Below are 24,053 nucleotides of genomic sequence, written 5' to 3' on the forward strand. Positions count from 1 at the left end.
AATATTGATAATAATAATAATTATAATAGATTGAGAATACACATTTTGTATTATATATTGTAATTATACACTGATTATATATATATAGCAAGTTTACAGGATGTAATTTCTTTATCATGTATTATTAAATCAAATCATCTACTCTAGTCGCTCTACTTAGCCCTTACCTGAATGTGGAGCTCATTTTCATCACGGTTTATCCGGACCCAGTGGAAGCGTCCATCAGCCAGGTTGGCAGATCTAGGACTGAACAAGTCCGGACCTGTTTTCTGATTCAGCCTGTACCAGATCTGCAAACTGCCTGGAAGGACACACAAAACAAACATTGTTCATCTAGAGTTCAATTTCAAAGTTTACATCCATCTGTAAGACATGGCGCAGTGGTTCTCTACTGTTTGCCTTGCCTCGTTCAAGCATGTGTGTGTGGGGAAAGCTATTTTTCACATTTTAAACAAATTAAATCATTAGAAAATGTATTTTGTGTTTACTCTGGTTCTCTATTATTGATATGACATGTAAAAGTGAGACAAATATGCCAAAACAGAAATGATTTGGGTGTTAAAGGCATTGGGTTCAGAGCAATACAGTTGAATAAGTGATGTGTCTGTTTCAGAGCCCGTCTCAGAAATGTATGATTATTTAGGATATTTGTGTCCAGCACTGATCCTCCTCCTGCTTTTTAATCTCTTATTTCACCCTCAGTTTCTGACTGACTCATAGATTCTTGTCAGCAGTAAAGGATTTATAAATGCCAGTCATGGCCATCTGAAGAAATGGTGATTTACTTTGCTTGACTGATGCTTGTTTTCTCTTGTACTCATTTTTTATCAAACAGAAAAGCACACCTTGACATGTTCTAGCCAGATGTGTCTGAGTTGACTGCAAAGCTTTTAACAGCTTTTTTTCATGTTATTGTTGACCTTGAGAAAGATGCTGCTTTAAAAGTATAAAAAACTTTTGAAAAATAAAATTAGTAATAATTTAGTTTTAATTATGTCAAGATAATGCTGACATGCTTTAGAGCAAAGACTTAATGATGGCTACAATTGAGCTTATATAGAATTTTAATATTTCATATTTATTTGCGAAGTGGCATAGCAAAATGTCATTATGTGTTGGTAATGACGTGTTGCGGTAATGACAATTTTTACTTTTTTAAGAAAAAAACTAGCTAGGCCATTTATTTGCTAAAGCTAGTCAACAGCTAGTACAAGATGCACTTTAAATACATATAAATAATGTGTACATTTCTTTTTTTTTTTTTTGGTAAAGTACTGCCATATTGATGTAAATGGTAATGACGCTGAATAAATATACTCTATGATCAGGAGGAATACATGATTAAATTACTCACATTTCCAGACATTAAAATGTCAATCTTCTCTCATGGCTGGCATGTGCTTCCTTGCTAGTCTTTGTTTCCATGGTTACAACATAAGTGTTACCTTCAAATGATTCCCTACAGAAACCATACACTGTTGCGGTAATGACTATAATGCTGGGGACAGTAATATATTGCTGAAAAATATGCATAGGTTGTACAAATATTTTGTTTCTTTTTAAGTTATTATAAAACTCATATTGTGATTTTTATAATGAATTGATCACTTTTTAGCATTTTATTAGAGCAGAGAAGTTTTAAAGTCTGGGTTGGGGACAAGGCCAAAGTAGCAAAATATTGATGTTTAAATCATCATAAAAAATAGAAATCATAATTATTTCGGTATGTAATTTTTTTTAGTGATGCAATGAATGATCTTTTTAATACCTAAAATATTTGTTTTGTAATAAAGTATTTTTAACACAAATTTATAACCTAGGGATGTAAAAGTTCCCCCAATTGAAGAATCACCCATATATATATGCAATCTGAATGGAAGCGGTGTGTTGCGACAAGCGGCGTTAAGGGGATAAGTGTTGCAAACACAAAAAAAAAAAATCAATACCGGACTGGTTATTCTGTGTTACTAAGGGATTGTACATCTGTGATTACAACAGTTAAGAAGCTGATACAAAACCCTTGGACAGTGAACAGCCAACATGTACACAGAGATACACCTTTTTTACCAAGATTACAGTGTATAGAAATGCCCGATCATCAGCTTTTTGGCCATCCTGTTCTAAAAATCATGTCCATTAATATGCATCTTTGCAGCTATAACAGCCTCCACTCTTCAGATTTTTACCTGATTGTGGAGTAGATCTTTAAGAATTCAAGCACATTCAGTTAATAAAGCATTTGTATGGCCCCCAGGTGGCGCAGCAGGATATTCCGCTAGCACACTAGTGGTTCGAATCTCGGCTCTGCTACTGGCCTGCTGGGCACCATCTAGCGGGCACAACTGGCAGTGCCTGCAGCAGACAAAATTGGCCACTGAGTCTGCTGAGTGGAAAAAGGCCGGGCTAGTTGGTTGGGGTCTTCAAAAGCTGTGCAAGGACCCTGGTTAGCAGACCGAGGCACCTGTGCAGAAGCCAATTAGTCCTTTGCTGCTGGGGATTCCTGATTGCATCCGAGGAGGGTATATTCGCCTGCACCACGCCCCCTCCGACGTGTGCAGTCCCTCAACCCCTTCTTTTTCGCCCGTGCCTTGGTGGATTCACACATGAGCCTCCTCCACTTCTGCACAGGTGCCTCAGGCTGCTAAACAGGGTTCTTGCACAGCGTTTGAAGACCCCATTGATTTGTAATGAGTTCAGTCTTTTTCCACACAGCAGATTTGATGGTTCTGCTGCAGGCACTGCCAGTTGTGCTCGCTAGATGGTGTCCAGTCGACCGGTAGCAGTGCTGACATTCGAACCCAGAAGATTAGAATCTCGGCGCTGGTGTGCTAGCGGATTATCCCGCTGAACCACCTGGCCGCCCACGCCTGAAATATTTTTATATATTTTTGGACATATAGCTTAACTTAAATCCACATCTATATTATAGTTTGAACACTGAAATGATTAGTTTTGACAGAGTTCATGTTTCAATTCATTAAATGGGCGAAAAAGTAGAGACCATGGGGAAAACAAGCAGACTGTGAGTCACACCTACATCAAACGCAGCTGGTGTGAATTTATGTCTTCCAGAAATAGAAGCGTAATAGGCACATGTGACGTGAGCCTCACGTTTTAAAAAAAGGAAAATCTAGAGATATTTGGCCAGTGTAAATCAGCCATCAGGCTTAATGTTTAAAAAAAATTGCACCCTTTTTAAAAATGCACCAACATGACACCCTTATCCCCTATACAGTCCCAGTTCATTAATGTTAACAACAATAATCCCAGTGGTAAGCTATTATATCCACCCACATACATACTTCTGAGTTTCAATTCTTACCATTTTGGGTCAGTGTGACAGCCATGTAGCTCTCATCATGAGATCGAGCGGACAGCAGCAAGGCCGGTGAATGTGTGGTCTGGAACCGAAATGCCACATTTTCCCGAGATTTGACAGCATCAGAGTAAGTGTTGCTCTGTGGTTGCTTGGCATCCTGGTTCCTCATGACAGAAAACGGCTCCTGAAGGGTGTACGTTACAGAGGCTCCCCTCTCAAAAGATGCAGAGATGGCTAAAAAAAAAATCACAGACATGGATTAGAACAGCAAATAAAACTAATCACCCAAATAAGTCACAGAGTACCTTGAGTATACACCAATCAGCCATAACATTAAAACCACCTCCTTGTTTCTACACTCACTGTCCATTTTATCAGCTCCACTTACCATATAGAAGCACTTTGTAGTTCTACAATTACTGACTGTAGTCCATCTGTTTCTCTACATACTGTTTTTAACCTGCTTTCACCCTGTTCTTCAATGGTCAGGACCCCCACAGGACCACCACAGAGCAGGTATTATTTAGGTGGTGGATCATTCTCAGCACTGCAGTGACACTGACATGGTGGTGGTGTGTTAGTGTGTGTTGTGCTGTGAGGGGAGTTTTTAAATACCGTGTCCACTCACTGTCCACTCTATTAGACACTTCTACCTAGTTGGTCCACCTTGTAGATGTAAAGTCAGAGACGATCGCTCATCTATTGCTGCTGTTTGAGTTGGTCATCTTGTAGACCTCCATCAGTGGTCACGGGATGCTGCCCACGGGGCGCGGTTGGACTGGATATTTTTGGTTGGTGGACTATTCTCAGTCCAGCAATGAGCCTATTCTAACTTTTCAATGGGTGCAAAGCACACAGTAACACCCTGGACGGGGCGCCAGCCCATCGCAGGGCAGACAGACAGACACACACACACACACACACACACATTCACCTATAGGGCAATTCAGTGTCTCCAATTAACCTGACTGCATGTTTTTGGACTGTGGGAGAAAACAGGAGCTCCTGGAGGAAACCCACACAGACACGGGGAGAAACTGCAAACTCCACACAGAAAGGACCCGGACCGCCCTGCCTGGGGATTGAACCCAGGACCTTCTTGCTGTAAGGCAACAGTGCTACCCACCGAGCCACCGTGCCGCCCCGTTTTATTATCAGTTATCCTAAATTTGATGGCTGCAACACATTCCAATAAAACGCTGGCACAGTGGCATCTGTACATACAACCAACTTGAATGTGTCGTATGTATATTGTCAACCCTACAGATGTTGCATTTTCTGTCATCGAAAAAGGACACATGCAGAAACCATTGAAATTCCCAAACTGCCATGTCGAAGGTGCCGCTTAGAAGTTAAGAATTTACATACAATTAAACCGTGGCAAAATGTATGCTTTTGCCATATCTTAGTGGTGTGGATATTGTTGTTTTCTTTAGTTTAACTTCATTAGCTTGTGAATAAAATAAAAGTGAGTGATTTACAACTCTGGTGCATGAGATACTTCACAGCTAAGACCATTTTCCTGCTTTATTATGCATACCTGTATCGTCTCCCTTCGAATGCAGATTGTGAGCGCAGGCATGTGAAGAATCAACAGCTTTCATGCTCAATCAGATGCACAAGAACGGGAATAATTTCTCCCTCATTTTTGATTTTCCATCTAATTAGCCAGCTAAAATGTGGAAAGTCTCATTTCTGACCCTTTCGTTAGCAGAGGTGTAATTTGATCATTTGTGCAGTCCTACTGTAAAAAGGCAGCGCCATATCATCACTAATTTGATTGACAGGCCATCGGTACGTCCAAACAAGCAGCAGCAAGCTGTAATTAGATTCTCCCTGGCAGGTGAAGCTTTTTTTTTCTCTGCCCTGCTAACTTCACAACAGAGGAACTGAGAAGAGCTGACAGGCAAGGACGTACCGTCAGCCTAACACACGCCTCTTTTCTGACCGAACGCAAAACAACTGCGGAAAGTTGAGAGCATCACAGCTCGCTGTCATGGCAATAGACAGACAGGGCATGATTTCCATCCATTACATCATAGCACTTTGTTTTGTTATTTTTTATTTCTTTTTTTGTAACACAATTGATGTCTTTGTGCAGTTTATTTACACAAGAAACAAACCTTCTCAACTGAAACCAGATTCGGTGTTAAATCGGTGCACGTCCAATAACTTATTGGAATATTGTAATATTCTTACCTGTTTTGCAGCTGGGACCACTGAAGGCTGTATGAGAGCAGTCACATACGTAGCTGTTCCTGCTCTCCAAACATCTTCCTCCGTTATGGCACTGGCTTTCACTGCTGCAGTGACCCGGGCAGCCGGAATTCATGCCAGGAGTCATCTTGGCTCGCTCTTTTAGGTCAAACATCATTCCGTTGATGCTGAGTGCACGTAGGCAGCCTAGGAAGCCTCTCTGTGTGGTTGGTGCTCCTCCTGAAAGGTGATAGTTCATTCGTTTGCTTAAACACCAGATACATTTTTGTTAAACTGCTTTAGGATGTTTACATACACTTGCAAGAAATATGTGACTAAACATTTGCAACACCCACACTATGTGGCCAAATGTATATGGACAGGCCTGATTAATATTGGGTTTGGGTCTTTATTAAATAAATGACATGCTCAAAACACTTATTACAGTGCATTACTGGGGCGACATGGTGGCTCGGTGGGTAGCACTGTCACCTCACAGCAAGAATGTCCTGGGTCCTGTCCGGGTCCTTTCTAAATGGAGTTTGCATGTTCTCCCCGTGTCTGCATGGGTTTCCTCCGAGAGCTTCGGTTTTCTCCCACAGTCCAAAGTCATGCAAGTGAGGTCAATTGGAGATACAAAATTGTCATGCAGACACGGGGAGAACATGCAAACTACACACAGAAAGTACCCAGACCACTTCACCTGGAAATCGAACCCAGGACCTTCTTGCTGTGAGGTGGCAGTGCTATGTGTACATGTACAAACCAGTTTATATATTTGTAAAGCAGTTCAGTTCTTACCAACAAAGAGCTGGCTGTTGAGCTGAAGTTGATACTGGCCTTCAGTTGCTGCCTTCATGAGCTGAACAGGCAGCAGGTCTACCTGTAATGATGCCTCTTTTACATTTCTTTCCACTCGCACATGATGCCATTGCCTATCATTCAGAGGTACTGGGGACCTGACGGTCAGAACCACTGGTCCATCGCCGAGATCAAAGGTGAAGGTGACTGCTGATGGAGCTGAGAGGAGTAACACAGGTGAGTGCTGATGCATGTTATGTTCGCTTATTATTATATATTAAAATTATGATCTTTGGCTTTAATGGATTTTTAATGGAGAGCCCTATGCAAGTCGGGAGCTATTAGTAGTGAAAAAGCTTTGCAAATAAGCAATGGGTGTCATCACCAATAACTGCAATGATTACTAATAATTTCAGACCTGGAGAAGGTCACAGATATCACGCTGCAGCTCTTGCGTAATGATTTCAACTGATTGGTTTTGGCCTCTTAATACTTTTGCTCATAATCAAGCCCATTTTCCAAATGACCGTCATTTCATCTACACTTTTATGATAATGCATTTAGCTGCTGATCAAAAAGTTTATACAGGCTGAACTACATTTAACTCAAAGCTTAGCTTCAGACTGATGACGTCTGTACACTGTTAACTCTAAAACATTACACAATCTCAGGCGTCTGTACTGCAACTGTGTATATTAATAATTAATAAGGGATAGAGAAACTACACCAATATTTGCTTTATTTATCTATAGATCACGGTCAGTTCTGCTCTTTTAGACTCCTGGACATGGATAAATATGGCATTACTGAAAACTTAAAATGATTTTCCCCTAAATTCTAGGATTTGTACATATACCTTTAAAGCACTTATCACCTTTTGGCATTTTGACCTACCTTTTATTTCCACTAACCTGGCTAAGCAGTGCTATAAGTGGTCTGCATCATCACAAAAACGCAAAAGTCACACTGGAAAATTGTAGTCTTGTAAGCTGTTCACTACATGACCACTGTCCACACTATTAATGAATTGTGGTCAAAAAGCAAGCTTTAAAATAAAATCAATTGACTGTATTTTAAATTTTTTAAGTCCGGCCTAATTACATTTCACACTCTCACATTTTCAGTAAAAGCTGTCCTTTATACAAAAAGCTCACAAGTGCCTAGTATTTGCTGGTGTTATGTCATCTAGATCAGGGGTGTCAAACTCATTTTCACTGAGGGCCACATCAGCATTATGGTGGCCCTCAAAGGGCCGATTGTAACGTATCCTGCTGTGATTGCAGTCTGTTGTTTTTCTTGGAGGCTAAATTCTGCATTTATATTGTCCTCCTTTACCACAGACACAGGCTCATAACACAAGAGACGCACCGGTTTCTCTTCCTGAAGCACAAACTTGTTTTCACTTTCATTAAATTTCCTCCTTCTGCTTAATTTTCTTATTTATCTTCTTGTACATTTTGGGATTATGTGTAAATATTTCTTAACATCATCTACTGGCGGGATGTGTCACTTTGCAGGTCACAAAATCAGCTTGCATTTTGAGAGATGCAGTTAATGTAGGATTTTACAGTGTATTTTAAGACTGTTCTGCCCTCACTAATAGTTTATCCCCCTTGCTCAGCTAGACAGACAGACAGACAGCTCTCTTCAGAATACAGTCGGTTTTATTTGCTTCCCAGCTGTGTGATACACTGTGTGCATCAAAATGAAGTAAAAATACAAACAATAAAAACAATAAAGAACTTAATACAGTAAAAGCACACAGCTGTAGTCAAGTGTTACATCTGGTACAATATGAGATTTAACCAAACGTAAAATAGCGCTAACGAGTTAGCATTTTGTGTAAAGATACTAATTGCTATAGTAACAGTAACAATTGTATTTAATTACGGTAAATTTGTAACTAAAACGCTGTGATATACTCACTAAACATTTACAAACAACTGAGAATATAAAACCCACTACTTACAGACGATGCTTTGGTATTATACTGCAAGATAATTATTTATATTTATTATTATTGTTTACATTACTACCCCGTGGTCTTTTGCTGTAAAAGTCATATGGCTTCTCAGAAAAGGTCAAAGTTAGTTGTCATGACTACGATGCCACCGGTTGGCGTTTAAAGGCGCAGGAGTCCCTTTAAATTATATAGTGCGTCTCTGTAACGACTCGAACCATCACAACAATCATACAGTCCTTTAAGCTCTCGCTGTGAGTTTGCTATTCTTCCTACCCAAAAGCAAAGGGACAGTTATGCTCTTCTGGTGCTTTCACATGATTTCCTGTTTAAATGCTTAGTTTTTACCACATTATGGTAAACTGCCCCTAAATGTTTTCCAAATTACCACTGTCTGCACTACTGGTACACTGGGCAGTGCCCCCACTGCACATCAAGGCTCTTTTCTCTACTTGCACCCAAGTGGTGGAACAAATTTCCTCTGCCTGTCTGAACATCCGAGTCTCTCAATGTCTTCAAAAGACGATTAAAAGCCCACCTCTTTACTAAGCACTTGAGATGAGAACTAACATGTATTTACTAACGCTCTTATTCATTTCTTTTTTCCTAAAAAAAACGTTCTAACAGGGTTTCATTTATGTTCTTAGACTGTTGTCTACTTGTTTACTGTGGAAGCACTTCTGTTAGTCGCTCTGGATAAAGAGTGTCTGCTAAATACCGAAAATGTAAATATACACAAAGGGTTGGTTTTTATTCCACCCAGGCAAGAGCTTCACCCAATTCAACTGAGCAGCTGACCAGACAAAACTGATCTGAAGTCAAATCAAATGTGCTTGCTTGATATAAAAACCTTTAGCGACATTATTCCCTTGTAGGCATGATTGAGTACTACGTGTCTACAAGTTAATGCAAATTTATCTGGATCCTAATCAAGTGCTTAAAAGCTGCCCTGCATTCTACTCACAGCTCAGCTCCAGTCGGATGAAGTCCTGCACTCCCACATTCTCCAAGAAAAGGCCAGAAGCAGCACCGGTTTTAAAAAAGAAGGAGATGTCCACGCTTAACTCGGCTTGCAGGGTGGGGAAGTGCAGATATGACGACTCTGAGAAAAAGGACGCCGAGTTCCACAAAAATCCTGAACAGAAAAGAGCCGAAATGAGCTTAAACATCAGGTGACAGTAATACAAAACCTCTTGTGTAAAAATGAATCAATACAGCAGAAAGAAAGAAATCAGTAAACAGAACACCCACGATCGCCAGAGCAGCGCAGAGGTCCAATATGGAAGAGTGCCTGTGAGTTTGTTCTGTTTGTGTCTCCGATGGCAATCTCGCTGAGAGGTAAATGGTCTTTGTAGGACAACAAGCCGGTATCATTTACCCTGCAGAGAGTGGGAAAATGTTTAAGGGGTGAAATGAATAATGAGAAGACTGGACTTCTAGCTCGGAGATGGAAAAAACTTTGTTGGAAGCTGATGTGTATGATCTGTCAGCTGCTGAAAGTTAGATTTTTACCAAGGTGGGTTCCTCATGTGGTAAACATGATTGTGTGTATCTATTCTCTTCATCAGAGACTCTACATACAGAACATTAAAATGCACGTTAACTGATGCAGCATTTGTCATTTGATTTTGTGATCCTAGTGAATTACCATGTGTCCAAATCTGCATCGCAGTTACAGAAATAGTTCATGTCCCTGCAGTTGCCCTCCAGGCTACAGGAGCACTGTTGAACTCCAGGCAGAAAGCCCCCCCAGTATGTCCTCTTCACGCCGTCCCTGTCCAGCCACCATGACAGAGGAGTACCATCTGGAAAATGAACACATTTTCATGAACTAATATACCTGTTCTGTAACCAAAATATTATTATTATTATTTACAATGTTAAGTATATTAAGTAGGAGGGAGAGGTTGGATTTTTTTTTAAAATTATTGTATGGGGTTGTTTCCCTTTTGGGGTTCTCTATTATTGATTCAGTTGATTGTTAATCTGTCTTTTATTCTTTGGAAGTCACTGTATGTTTTGGTTTGCTAAAAGAAAATTTTATTAAAAAAAAAAAAAAGTAAGATAAGATTTTTCTAGTGCACTAGGGGGCTTAGCTTTGTCTTAAGATGATGGCCAAAGACCTGTGTTGGATTGGCACCCTGTCCAGGGTATTTCTGCCTTGAGCCCTGTGTTTCCTGGTTTAACCGGGCCCACCACGACCCTGCCCAGGATAAAACGGTTGATGGAAATTAAATGAAAATCAATATTTTGCCACACTGTTTAACCTGTAGATTTGACCATAAACACCAAAAATCCTTATGTATCTGTAACCAAACTACATGTACTGCACCATTAGAAAAAGTCAGATGTGTGTATACATTTCCCTAAGGGGATCAATAAAGTCTTATCTTATCTTATCTTACATACATACACCGACTAGGCATATCATTATGTGAAGAACACTGATTATTTTTTCATCACAGCACCTGTTAGTGGGTGGGATATATTAGGCAGCAAGTGAACATTTTATCCTCAAAGTTGATGTTAGAAGCAGAAAAATGGGCGAGCGTAAGGATTTGAGCGAGTTTGACAAGGGCCAAGTTGTGATGGCTACACGACTGAGTCAGAGCATCTCCAAAACTGCAGCTCTTGTGGGGTGTTCCCGGTCTGCAGTGGTCAGTATCTATCAAAAGTGGTCCAAGGAAGGAACAGTGGGTCATGGGCAGCCAAGGCTCATTAATGCACGTGGGGAGCGAAGGCTGGCCCGTGTGGTCTGATCCAACAGACGAGCTACTGTAGCTCAAATTTCTGAAGAAGTTAATGCTGGTTCTGATAGAAAGGTGTCAGAATACACAGTGCAGCGCAGTTTGTTGTGTATGGGGCAGCAAAAGGGGGACCAACGCAAAATTAGGAAGGTGGTCATAATGTTATGCCTAATCGGTGTAAATACATATGTTTGACAAAAAACATTCTTTATTAAAGTCTCAGGCTTAGGATTCACTGTCTGCCTCAATTTTAAGATGTGTTTGCGTAAAGAATGATCAAACGGTTGATCTTATGGTTGACAGGTACTTAGAGGCATTCAATTTCGCAGATCAATACAAAAGTGCAGGCAGAAAGGAAAGGGTACACTAGAGGATTGTACAAAGCTTTACTTTAACACAAAAGAAAAACAACAGAGTGAAACATAGAAAACTGAGGGAGTGTGCAGAAATAGCTCAATGCAATGATTTACAAAACCAATTTTCCTGGTAAACAAACAATATAATGATTTTTATATTGTCATTTTTAACAAGCATTTTTTTACAAATTAGTTTGACACGGTTGCTGAAGGAACCCCACACAGACACGGGGAGAACATGCAAACTCTACACAAAAAGGACTCGTACAGCTATATCTGGGAATCAAACCCAGGACCTTCTTGCTGTGAGGCGAGAGTGCTACCCACCAAGCCACTGTGCCACCCAGCATAGTAAATACCCAAATTTCCGTTCCTAATTTGTTTTGTATTGATTATTAGTGTAAGCATTTGAAGTTTTTTTTAAATGCGCCTTAGTTGCCCATATTGATATTCAGAGTTACAGGGCAAGCGACTGAAAAATCACACTGACCTTATTCTGATGATTTGCACTGAATGGTGTCAGTCAGGTTTATGTAGTCTGGACAGTAGCTGCTGATGCCAATTCTCAAGCAGCTTTCAAGTGTTCGTCAGTAAGGGTGGCTTATATTTAGACTTAATTATTTTCATGTTGGAAAAAGCTGATTCACACAAGTAAATGCAAAAGTCCTTTCTTTTATGTTTGCCAAAAGGTAGAAAGGTTGAAATATAACAAAAAGATACTAATACACATTTAAGTCAGTAAGTATTTGGCTGCTTGTTTACCACTGACTGGAAAGAATGCGCTCTCGTTTAAGAAAGCTAACATTATGCTAACAGGTCCTACCTATTCCCAAAAAAAGTATAACAGCCCTGTGAACAGGTAAAAAAGCACTGTTTTGTTAAACTGTTGATAAGCATCAGCTTTTATGGACTATAAATGCAAAGTTCACTGATGTTAGAACTCAAGCTGGGTTGTTTACACATTGCTAGAAGATGCTTAGTAAAAGATGCTAAAAGCATTTAACCTTTATACTCTCTCCAGACATCAAAGGTCACTTACTGCCTGAGAAAGCTGAAATATTGCCAAACAAAAATGCTTATGCATATTTATTATAATTAGCATTAGCTACGACATAACAGCACTTAAGCTGTTGCAGCAATCCTGCTTAGTAATTTACATCTTCGAACAGGTCGCCACCTTTTATTCTAAACTTAATTTCTGCTCACACAAGTACATTAACTTTAGTGAAATTTCTGCCATTTATTGTCTGTTGACTCTGGTCAGGGTCACGTGGGTCAAATTCACTGGGCAAAAGGTAGGAAATGCCCTGGAAAGATCGCCAGTCCATTACAGTGCAACTACGCTCACACACACACACACAGCCAGTTGACATAAGTGCATGTTTTTGGACTGTGGGAGGAAACCGGAGCACCCAGAGGAAACTCACACAGACACGGGGTGAACATGCAAACTCCACACAGAAAGGACCCGGACCGCTCCACCTGGGAATCAAACCCAGGACCTTCTTGCTGTGAGGCGACAGTGCTACCCACCGAGCCACGATGCCGCCCTCCAATAAACATTTTTACACTGCAAATAAAAATATTCATTCAGTCTGTTTTATCACCGCTTTATCTGATTCAGGATCGTGCTGGGTTCAATTCACTGGGTGCAAGTATAGAATCACCCTGGACAGGATGCCAGTCCATCACAGGGTAAAGACACAAACACCTAGGACAATTTCCTATCCCCAATTAACCTGACTGCATGTTTTTGGACTGTTGGAGAAAACCAGAGCACCCAAATTAAGCCCACACAGACAGGTGGAGAACATGCAAACTCCACACAGAAGGGACCCGGACCACTCCACCTAGGAATCAAACCCAGGACCTTCTTGCCGTGAGGTGACAGTGCTACCCACCAAGCCATGATCCACTTAATTAGCAGCTACCACTTCTGCCAGATAGAAAGCTGCTTTGCCATGCTGACTTTGTGTTGACAGACAGTTGAAAGTCCTAACTAAAGCAAAGTACAGTGGGACCTTGACGTCCCCTAAACTCAAAATATTTGAAACTCGACGCAATTCAGGGAGAGATTTGTACCCTTCTCATGTGAATGTGCATTTACTGAATGGAATACGGTATTCCAAGATCAAGCATCTCCACGATTAAGAAGCATAATGAAACAATAAAGAGGTAAAGTACAGGTTTTATTGTATTTTTATATTACAATTTTTTTTACTGTTTTTATTTGTATTTCAGAGTTTTTATATTATATTTATGTTATTTTCAGTGTATAAGTGTCAAAAACAACCCCATTACTTTTACATAAACCCAAAATATATGCAGTTTCATGGGACCATGGAACGCATTAACAGGTTTCCCATACATTATTATGGGACAAAATACCTTGAAACTCAACGTCTTTTAAACTCAACGCCAGATGGGCGGCACGGTGGCTAACTGGGTAGCACTGTCGCCTCACAGCAAGATGCCACTGGGTTCGATCTCCAGGTGGGGCGGTCCGGGTCCTTTTTGTGTGGAGTTTGCATGTTCTCCCTGTGTCTGCGTGGGTTTCCTCCGGGTGCTCCGGTTTCCTCCCACAGTCCAAAAACGTGTAAGTGAGGTGAACTGGAGATACAAAATTGTCCATGACTGTGTTTGATATAACCTTGTAAACTGATGAATGTTGTGTGACGAGTGACTACAGTTCCTGTCATGAATGTAACCAAAAGTGTCAAAAAAAAACATGACGTTAAAATCCTAATAAACAAACAAACTCAACGCCAGTCCCAGAACCAACTGACATCGAGTTACCACTGTACCATGACTTAATAAAGTATTACCCAACCTGACAACAAAACGTTTAATAAAAATTTTGTAACATGGTTGGCAAAATTCTAAAGACTAAAACATAAAAATGTTTTGGTAAAAGGTAGGACGGTTGGAATCTAACAAAAAAATAATAATACACATTTCAGTCAGTGTAAGTATTTGGCTGCTTGTTTACCACTGACTGAAAGGAATGCGCTCTCGTTTAAGAAAGTGTCTCACACAAAAGGCAGAATGAAATCATGGACTGATAAAAAAAAGACTATTAGTTGAAAAGGTACTTCACCACAATAAAGTATTTTTCAACCTGACAACAAACCGCTTAATAAAAATATTGCGATATGGTTGGCAAAAAGTCTGAAGACTAAACAGTCTCCATTCTTATTATTTATTTGAGCTGAAATAGCTTAGCTTGCTAAAAACAACTCGGGACAGGCCAACAAACTTCAAATGTCTGACATTTCCAAAATAATTAATCCTACAAATCATATTTGGAAAGTTAAATTGCATTTATAAGACTTGCAAAAATGACTGAAAAGCGTAATGATTGTTCTAATTGCAGGTTAGTCATAAATAAGTCACACAAAGTCTGCTAAATGAACCACAATAAAGAAACAGAAAACCGTTTCAAGCTGAATTCTCGTCTCAGCTGACAGCATGTAATTTGTAATTTGCAAAGTGGTGTGAAGAGCAAGTTTCTCAGTGCCTGTGTCAAAAAAAAAAAAAGATGTAGCTAAAGAAGTGCTAGTTTGTTTAATTTAGCATAAATCCTGTTTGCTGGCTGTACAGTGAGCCGGTCGATGATGAAGTTTCAGGACCACCCGTCTTTTCATGTTAAAGAAAAATACAGCGATACAGCAAATGAATAATGAAAATGAATGTTGTAATATTTCAGAGTAGCAGGATAATTAGTTAACACTTCCATATCACAATTATTCAACCTTAGATCAGGGTCAAAAAGCCAAAAAATGGGTCACAGACAAAAATAATGATAATTAAATAAACAAATTTTAACAGGCACATAAAAAAAACTGTACACGAAACCCCTATGTGGAGGCTTTATGTTACACCTTGTAAACCACAGTGAGACCAGATTGCCACCGTTTTCATTAAGTATATTTCATTTTGTGTTTTGTCATTTTTTCTCACAACGCTCAGCAACAAACTGAGTTCTTTTTTTTAAATGCATTTTCTTCCTTTGTCCCCTGATTTTTTAGCGCGTCGAATTTTTACCCAATTGCGTTACGCTTCCTCTCTCCTGAAGCTGACCCCCGCCCTGATTGAGGACAGCAAACTGACACGCCCCCTCTGACACATGCGCAGTACTGACCGCATCTTTTCGCCTGCACGAGGCGAGTTCATATGCGAATCAGCTTTGTGTACAGAGAGCCACACGCTGATCAGCATTATTCCTCAACTCTGTGCAGACGCCATCAATAAGCCAGCAGAGGTCGTAATTGCATCAGTTATGAGGTCCCTGTCTGAATGAACAACAGCCAAACGTTTTTCATATAGCCGCCCAGCCCAGCTGGATGATACGATGTACCAGCTCTGGTTCTTTTGGAGTTCTTTTCCAATGCAAATAAATTCTCATTGATTTTTTATTTTTATAAAGGTGTACAAGTGTCATTAATTTGCAAATTCGGGCTTGTCAGTGACAATTTAACCGTTTTCAGTACACAGCGGGAGATGTTAGCTGGCATGCTAGCAGGTTGTGCCACTTCACTCTATTGGTTTAAATGGCCTGAGGCTAACTGTGTTAGCTTAGTAAGCAAAACTGCGGTGACATAATCTCCGTAATCACTGTCTAAGTAGTGCGTCTAAATAATCTGCCTTATGAGTTTGATCTCTTATTAGAATCCTCTCTACTTAGTGAGCTGCCCAGGTAGGTTAGTAGGTTTTCAGACAGATCTGCGACAAGTCTGTACTGTTGCACACCTGATGACGTGTTTGCAAAAACAAAATAACACCTGAAACAATCCATCACTTTTATCCTTATTGCAAGAATATTAAATATGTATTTTTTTTATTTGCATTTTCCATACTGTCCCAACATTCTCTGATTCGGTACACACACACACACACACACACACACAAACACACACACACAAACACACACACAAACATACACATTTCAAAGAATGACACAAAAAAGACACAAAAGTAATATCTACCCCAGGTGTCAAAGAGACGGGACTTTCTGCATCGATAGGTCACTTCCTGTTGGCAGAGCTCTGAAGAGGCCACCAGTGAGCGAAGGTGATATGGCGAGATGGAGTAGTTAAAAATGAGAACGTACGGACTTCGTGGAGTGGAGCCTTGAACTCTGACGGGGTCTAAGTGATCGTGGACTACAACTGTCCATATATTTTCCTCTGTGAAAACATAAAAACATAAAAATACATTTAGGAGAGGAAGCACTCTCAGAAGGGACGACTTGGCCACGTGTGCGAACGAATGAGAAAAAGAGATTAGCAGTGTGATGAAGTGAGATGCAACTACCTGATGAATATCAAGTATGGAACACAAGGTCATGTGGTCATTTATTAAGGGGTTGTGAAATGAACTGAGTTAACCGAGTCTGTGAGTATTTTCTTCTCTCTATGCAAATTAAAATTCCCCGTGTGAGATGGACAGAAGTGCGTGTTTGCTGAGCCTTGAAGAATCGGCATGGCTACCAGCTCCTGTAATTGAGGTCAGGCCGAAACAATCTCCCTGCCAGCAATCGTTAAAAAAAAATCCATTTGTGTTTGGTAGTTTAGTGTTTGCAGCATCACAGTGCCAGCCACTAAATCCAGCGCTTTTTAAAGGTGGGTACTTACTGAATGGTGAGACGGCTAAACAGCCTGAGCTATTAAAAAATGTGGAGTTTCTGCAGCACATCCATTTGCAGAAAGAAAACTCTAACAGCAGCTTGTTACTTGTATAAATTACGAGGGTTCTTTAAAAAGCTTCTGCACTTTTTTTTAAACTCTATTTATTAAAAATTTCAAAAACAAATGACATCAATTTTCTACACAGTCACCTCACTCACTCTCTTTCTTAACCGCTTATCCAATCAGGGTCGCGGGGGATCTGGAGCCTGTCCCAGCTTTCAATGGGCGCAAGACACACAGTAACACCCTGGACGGGGCGACAGTCCATCGTAGGGCACACACACAATTCAGTGTCTCCAATGAACCTGACTGCATGTTTTTGGACTGTGGAAGGAAACTGAATCTCCCGGAGGAAACCCACACAGACACGGGGAGAACATGCAAACACCGCACAGAAAGGACCTGGACCGCCCCGCCTAGGGACCAAACCCAGGACCTTCTTGCTATGAGGTGACAGTGCTACCCACCGAGCCACCAACAATGCATTTTTTCATTTTGTCATCAGCAAAAATGTTTTTGGTGAGTGTGTTGCCATTGATGCACTGCTGCTTTCACATCATCATCACATGAAAATCTTCTTCCCCATGAAGCTTCTCTGAGCGTCCAAAAAGGTGGAAATCAGATGGTGCTAAATCCAGACTATAAGCTCTCTCTCAGTCTCTCAGACACGACCAAGTACTACTCCTCCCACCCTCACCGTTTCCAACAAAAATATAAAAGTGTGGAAACTTTTTGAAGATCCCTCGTACAATCGTTGTACTATTGAAACATTACGATCGTAAAATGATCAGATGACTTTATTTAAGAAGAGTTTGCAAAGCTGTGATTTAGGAAAATATGGGTATCGTAAAGAAATTTAAAGTCTAATGTGTTTTGTTCAAAAAAATTAGTTTGGGGTTACTGCATAATGTGTAAGGAAAAGCTGAACTTGACTTCAGGACTTGATGGATTTACTGTTATAACTAGGACCTACTAAATTCACGTGGAAATTTGTTTCATTTCACGGACCTCAAAAAAACAAACAAAAAAAACAATGTCAACCCCTGATATTGGACGAGAAGGCCTTACTTCCAATTCATCCAAAAAAGGATTGAGATCAGAGCTCACAGCTTAATAGGCTGGTCAGATTGATGGGATATAAATGAGACCTGAGTGTTTTTAGCTGCTTTACACTTCAACATCTTGGATATTTTGACTTAGCAATTGCTAACTGAACTGCCATAGGATTGCTAGCACTGCCTTATAGTGCAGATTAACTGGTAAATGTGTAGCACTGTCGCCTCACAGCAAGAAGGTCCTGGGTTCGATCCCCAGGTGGGGCGGTCCGGGTCCTTTCTATGTGGAATTTGCATGTTCTCCCTGTGTCCGTGGGGGTTTCCTTCGGGTGCTCCGGTTTCCTCCCACAGTCCAAAAACATGCAAGCGAGGTGAATTGGAGACACAAAAGTGTCCATGACTGTGTTTGATATAACCTTGTGAACTGATGAATGTTGTGTAATGAGTAACCACCGTTCCTGTCATGAATGTAACCAAAGTGTAAAACATGACTTTAAAATCCTAATATTTACATTTACATTTTCATCATTTAGCAGACGCTTTTATCCAAAGCGACTTACAATTATGACTGAACATGATTTTTGAGCAATTGAGGGTTAAGGGCCTTGCTCAGGGACACAACAGTGGCAACTTGGTGGTGGTGGGGCTTGAACCGGCAACCTTCTGATTACTAGTCCAGTACCTTAACCACTGAGCTATCACTGCCCTAATAAACAAACAAACTGGTAAATGTGAGGCACTTGAATGCTACATGGATGAAAAATGTCAAATCAATAAACACAAACCTTACATTTTGAATTCCACAGCAAATTGCATATCAAATGGGAAACGGCTCATCTAACAGTCTGTGACACGATTTTCACAGAGATCCAATCAGAGTTTTGCCAGAAGCTTGATGATGGCTATCAAACGTGGGCTAATGAAGATGAAAAGACCACTGAGACTTACACTATTTGTGGAGACTCCTCTTTATAGATGAGTTTTGACCATTGAACACCTCACAAAGGCTTTTACTAACTAACTTGTTGTAGCCTTTCCAGAAATCAGATGCTGTTATAGCTTCAACTCCTTACTAACACTCATAGATTCAGAATGGGATGTTTAGCAACCCAATGGTCAGGTGTCCACATGCTTTGTTTTCTAGGCACTCAATGTACAGTGAAGCAAAAAGCATCTCACCCACACATCTTACTAATCTGGCCTGACTCTCAACCCGTGGGCTCTCGCATCTAATGCCGGCCTTCAGCGAAACTAAGAATAATAGAGCTATCAGTCTAGTGAGGCCAAGCTGCCAGTCTCAGTGGGCTGACACACTCTATGATTTTTTTTTTTAGTAAATTTTTTTTTTTTTTTTTTTTTTTTTTTTTTTTTTTGCTTCTTCCACCTACATTTCTGTATTCTGCTGACATAACGGACCTCTCTTCTCCTGCCTGATGACACTCTGTATAACAGGCTCATCCCGGAGACCTATCAAGGGGCTGAGAGGATGTCAAAAGGTAAAACCCCAAAAAATATGCATCAGTCCAAGTATGCAGGATGCATCAGTGTGTCTGTACACAGGAGAACATGAAGGGTCAACAGTTATACTATATATATATATATGTACACACCCACAACAAAAAGCTGACATTCACGTAGGTACATTCTTCTAAAGGTCGATTTCTGCTTATTATTGTATTTTTCTATGAAAAGTTCAGGTGGTCAGATGGAACAAATAAAACGGACGTCTTTGTAGAAGCGTAGCATCCCACGTTGCAGAAACATGAACATCTGCTCCTCCTGACCTTGTACCTTTTGTCTGGTTTATGATAGTTATGGTACTCTGTCTGAACTGGAATAATATAAAAATATTCTAAAATAAACTCCTGAGCTATTTCAGAAAGCCCAGTGTAAGAATACAGTATGTGTGTGTAACAAAAGTATGTGGACACCTGAAAATAGGCTTGTTCCCATTCCAAAAGACTAGGTATAAACATTGAGTTGGCACTTCATTCAAGCTGTAATTGCTTTCATTTTCATTTGGGATCAATAAAGTATCTATCTATCTATCTATCTATCTATCTATCTATCTATCTATCTATCTATCTATCTATCTATCTATCTATCTATCTATCTATCTAAGCTTTATTTTGAAGTGTGTCTGTAAAAATTGGAATGTCTGTAAATAAAACATCTATGATGTCAACCACTGATGTTTGACGCAAAGGCCATACTTGCATTCCAATTAATCCAAAAAGTATTGAGATCGGAGCTCACTGCTGTCTTAATATGATGGTCAGATTGATGGGATATAAATGAAGCATGGTACAGATAAACGTGGAGTACAAACATTCTAAATTCTGCCAGTAAGCTTAAACTACGTTTAAGAAACGTTTTGATTCCAGCCGGAGGAAAGACAACTTCAAGACAATTTTATCGCTTCAAAATAAGGCACCTCAGTAGGCAGCATTTAAAGGCATTTAAGAATTCGGACAGCCTTCTTCTCAGGAGCGCGTAGGTTGGCATAAAATGCGTCTATGTAGAGAGATCACTAGGTTTTCAGACAAACCCAATGTTACAAAGAAAACTGTCAAACTGATTTAAAAACAGGAAATATGTTGTAGTAACCCTGTCACAACTGTGATCCTACCCTCAAACATAAGTGAGAAGAGATTCAAATTACTCCCTGCTGCTGCCAAAGAGAATTGCGCCTAAAGTTAATGAGACGTGATTTCTAGAAATACATGCAATTCAAACTGCATTTAAAAAAGCACAAAAAAGTAGAAAAGCAACCCACCTGCTACAGTGCAGTTCACTTGTGTGTGCTGTAGGGGGCCACTGCCATCAGGATCAATAGTAAAAACTCCTGAAGGACTTCCACTTTTCCTGTAGGCTTCACATGATCGCTCATATATTGCTGCCAAAGAATGACAGACAAAGAGATTAAAAAAGTACAAGGAATCCAAAGTGTCAACTGAAAACATTAAAACTGAGGGTGTAAAGAGTACCTCGTAAAACCCAACGTGATGCTTCCTCATACACCAATTATACAAATGGATGCAGACACCCCCTTCTAATTACTAAGTTTGGCCAGAACCATTGCTAATAATGTCTGAAATCAATTACACAAAATCAACTATATGATTCTAACCTGTGGCAAAAGTTTCGGGAAGGTCCTTTACTGTTTTAACATGACTGTGCTTTTATGGACAAAGCGAGGTTCATAAAGACATGCCCTGCCAATCTTGGTGCAAAGAAAATGCAGTGTTCTGCACAGAGCTAAACATAAAAAATGCTTTTTACTGGATGAGCCAAAATTTTTATAGACACTGTTTTTCACTCTTAAGGTGCAAAACATGCTAGCTCTATATTAATGATTTTGGAATGGGATGGAAAATAATAGGTCAGGTGTTCAAATGCTTTTGGCTTAAAAATCTACATTGGGCAAAAATATGCAAACAAGTCAATCTGTTGTAGATCAAGCAGAACGAGGCCTGATTTCCCTCAGAATATATAAAGTATCTATCTATCTATCTATCTATCTATCTATCTATCTATCTATCTATCTATCTATCTATCTATCTATCTATCTATCTATCTATCTATCTATCTATCTATCTATCTATCTATCTATCTATCTATCTAACAAGTAAAAACAATATTGTGGCTAAAAAGCCACAAACACACATGAAGCCACAAATGAAAGCTGGCCAAATTAATAGAAACAAATTAACAAATAAAAGACAGTAAACATTCTTTTATTGCAAACTGCAGATGTTTTGTATCTTTTATTTGTTACTTTTTGAGAGGCAGGTCCAGCCCAGTCACAGAAGCTGAGCCAAAAATGGCAACACAAAAGGACACGACTCTTAACGTGGGTCAGTCACTGAAATACAACAAGTTCCTCGACTTTAAAAAGGTCATATATCATGTCACAGAAATGAATCTGTGTGTGTGTATGTATGTGTGTGTGTGTGTTCTCCTTTGGTCTTTTCGTCTACTCTGGCTGCCCAATTTCTCTGCAGCAGACAGAATTTCACACTTGTGGATGAAGCCGGAGCCAGTAAACAAGATTCATTTTCAAGATTCTGTGAGTGTGCAGCGTGACAGGGTCAAGGACGGACGATTAAGTAGCCCTGGGAGTTCAGCAGCTGGAAAACAAAGTTGCTTGTACTATTTGAAACAGTACTGCCCTGGGTTTAATTGCAAGTTTGAAAATAAGTGACAATTCAGGCTCAACTTTGCCATTTGCATGGTGTATAAAAGTATATAAAGCTAACATCAGAAGTTTAGACCTGTGAGGGACGTGTACACAGCCTGTCCAAATAATAAAAAGATTTGATAATATTTATTTACAGAGTTGCATTAAGTTTTTACCGAAATATTGTATTGACGGCAGGAAAGTCGAGACAGTTCGGAAAGGCTGGTACATCACAAAGACCTTCAATGAGGTTAAGGTCGGTTAAGGTTAATGTGGCAGCCAATTCATGTATAAAAATGATTATGCATGGTTCCTCAAACACTTTCACAGTTTAAATTCACTGACTAGGCATTGCCACAAAAAAGAAAAAAAATCCACTCCTAGCCCATCGCTGTAGAATAGGGTAAATCTGGACCAAATGACTCTTTTCTGTCGAGTCTTTCATTAGCATCACTAACATGTGGTTTCTTGTGGTACTGATGCTAACTCGTGTCCACTGTCCAAAGCACAAACAATGAGTATGCAGGCACTGAAGCATCATATGAATGGGAAAAGGCTGACTGGTTTGATGAATCCTGTTTTCTTTAAGATCATGAAGACGGTTGGGCGAGTACCAGAGACCAGAGGACTATAGGGGTCTGTCTGAACACCTAGTGAGCTGCCTTGTTGCCTTCTGCCTACCTAAGCAGCTCCCTAAGTAGAGAGGATTCTAATAAGATATCGACTTATAAGGCAGGTTATTTAGATGCACTACAGTGGGCTGGGGCGGCACCACCCACTAGCATGCCAGCTAACATCTCCCTTTGTGTACCGAAAATGGTTACATTGTCACTGACAAGCCCAAATTTGCAAATAGATGACACTTGTGCACTTTTGTACAAATAAAAATCAATGAGAATGTATTTACATTTGAAAAGAAGCTCCACATTCGTCCATCATATTTGTAATTTTTTGTGAGAAAACTTGTGCCGCACTGAATGCTGGGATTGCCTTCACCATTAAAGATACATCAGACGCTTCCTCGTCATTCACTCAGATTATCGCTATACAATAAGGCACCTTAGTAGGAGCATTTATAGGAATCTAAAAATTCAGACAGCCTTCCTCTAGGGAGCGCCAAGAATGACGTAAAATGCATCTATGTAGAGGGATCACTATGTTTTCAGACAGTCCCTAGATGTCTTGTGGAGTCCATGAATCTGCAGAGCCTTTGACAGCATATTAGGCCAGTGGTCATAGTATTTTGTTAATCAGTGTAGTGTGCACTTGAATCACATGATATTTTCATTTGCATGGTGGTGCTGTTAACTGAGTGGGTGTCGCGCGGCAACACATGTCCTGAGGATCTGGTCTCAATCCTCACTTCAGGTGACAGTCTAAGATATTTTGGATTTTCCCCCCAGCCTGTGTGAGTGTTCTGCAGGTACTTCACGTTAAAATTAATGTAATAAAGTGGCCTGTAGCGTTTCTTTATTCATTTATTTTTTACTAACCTGTCTGCCAAGATGAGAGTCAAAGGCAGAAATACACCCAGGGCAGGGTGCCAATCCATCACAGGTAAATGCACACTTTTTTATTCCCTCACATCTAGAGGCAATTTAAAGCAGCTTTCTTACAGGCGTGTTTTGGGAGGTGGAAGTTAAACCAGAGCGTGCAGTAAAAATCCACACATGAACATGAGAAGAACATGAGAAACTCCTTAAAGAGAATGATCAGAGACATGAACTGAACCCAGGTTCATGGACCCATGTT

General features: G+C 40.1%; 1 protein-coding gene across 1 annotated transcript in view; it reads right to left on the bottom strand.

Annotated features, from left to right (window-relative positions):
• Nucleotides 1-24,053, bottom strand: part of cntnap5l (contactin associated protein family member 5 like) — a 144,858-nt gene that overhangs the window by 13,012 nt on the left and 107,793 nt on the right. The window contains exons 12-20 of the mRNA XM_063012337.1: nucleotides 20,898-21,017; nucleotides 16,365-16,565; nucleotides 9,925-10,081; nucleotides 9,528-9,655; nucleotides 9,241-9,411; nucleotides 6,317-6,535; nucleotides 5,519-5,755; nucleotides 3,323-3,553; nucleotides 168-301 (exon numbers count right to left, since the gene is read on the bottom strand). Coding sequence (XP_062868407.1) covers nucleotides 168-301; nucleotides 3,323-3,553; nucleotides 5,519-5,755; nucleotides 6,317-6,535; nucleotides 9,241-9,411; nucleotides 9,528-9,655; nucleotides 9,925-10,081; nucleotides 16,365-16,565; nucleotides 20,898-21,017 — 1,598 coding nt within the window. The remainder of the gene's footprint in view (nucleotides 1-167; nucleotides 302-3,322; nucleotides 3,554-5,518; nucleotides 5,756-6,316; nucleotides 6,536-9,240; nucleotides 9,412-9,527; nucleotides 9,656-9,924; nucleotides 10,082-16,364; nucleotides 16,566-20,897; nucleotides 21,018-24,053) is intronic.

The sequence above is a fragment of the Trichomycterus rosablanca genome, chromosome 17 (genome assembly GCF_030014385.1).
Source record: "Trichomycterus rosablanca isolate fTriRos1 chromosome 17, fTriRos1.hap1, whole genome shotgun sequence".
NCBI lineage: Eukaryota > Metazoa > Chordata > Actinopteri > Siluriformes > Trichomycteridae > Trichomycterus > Trichomycterus rosablanca.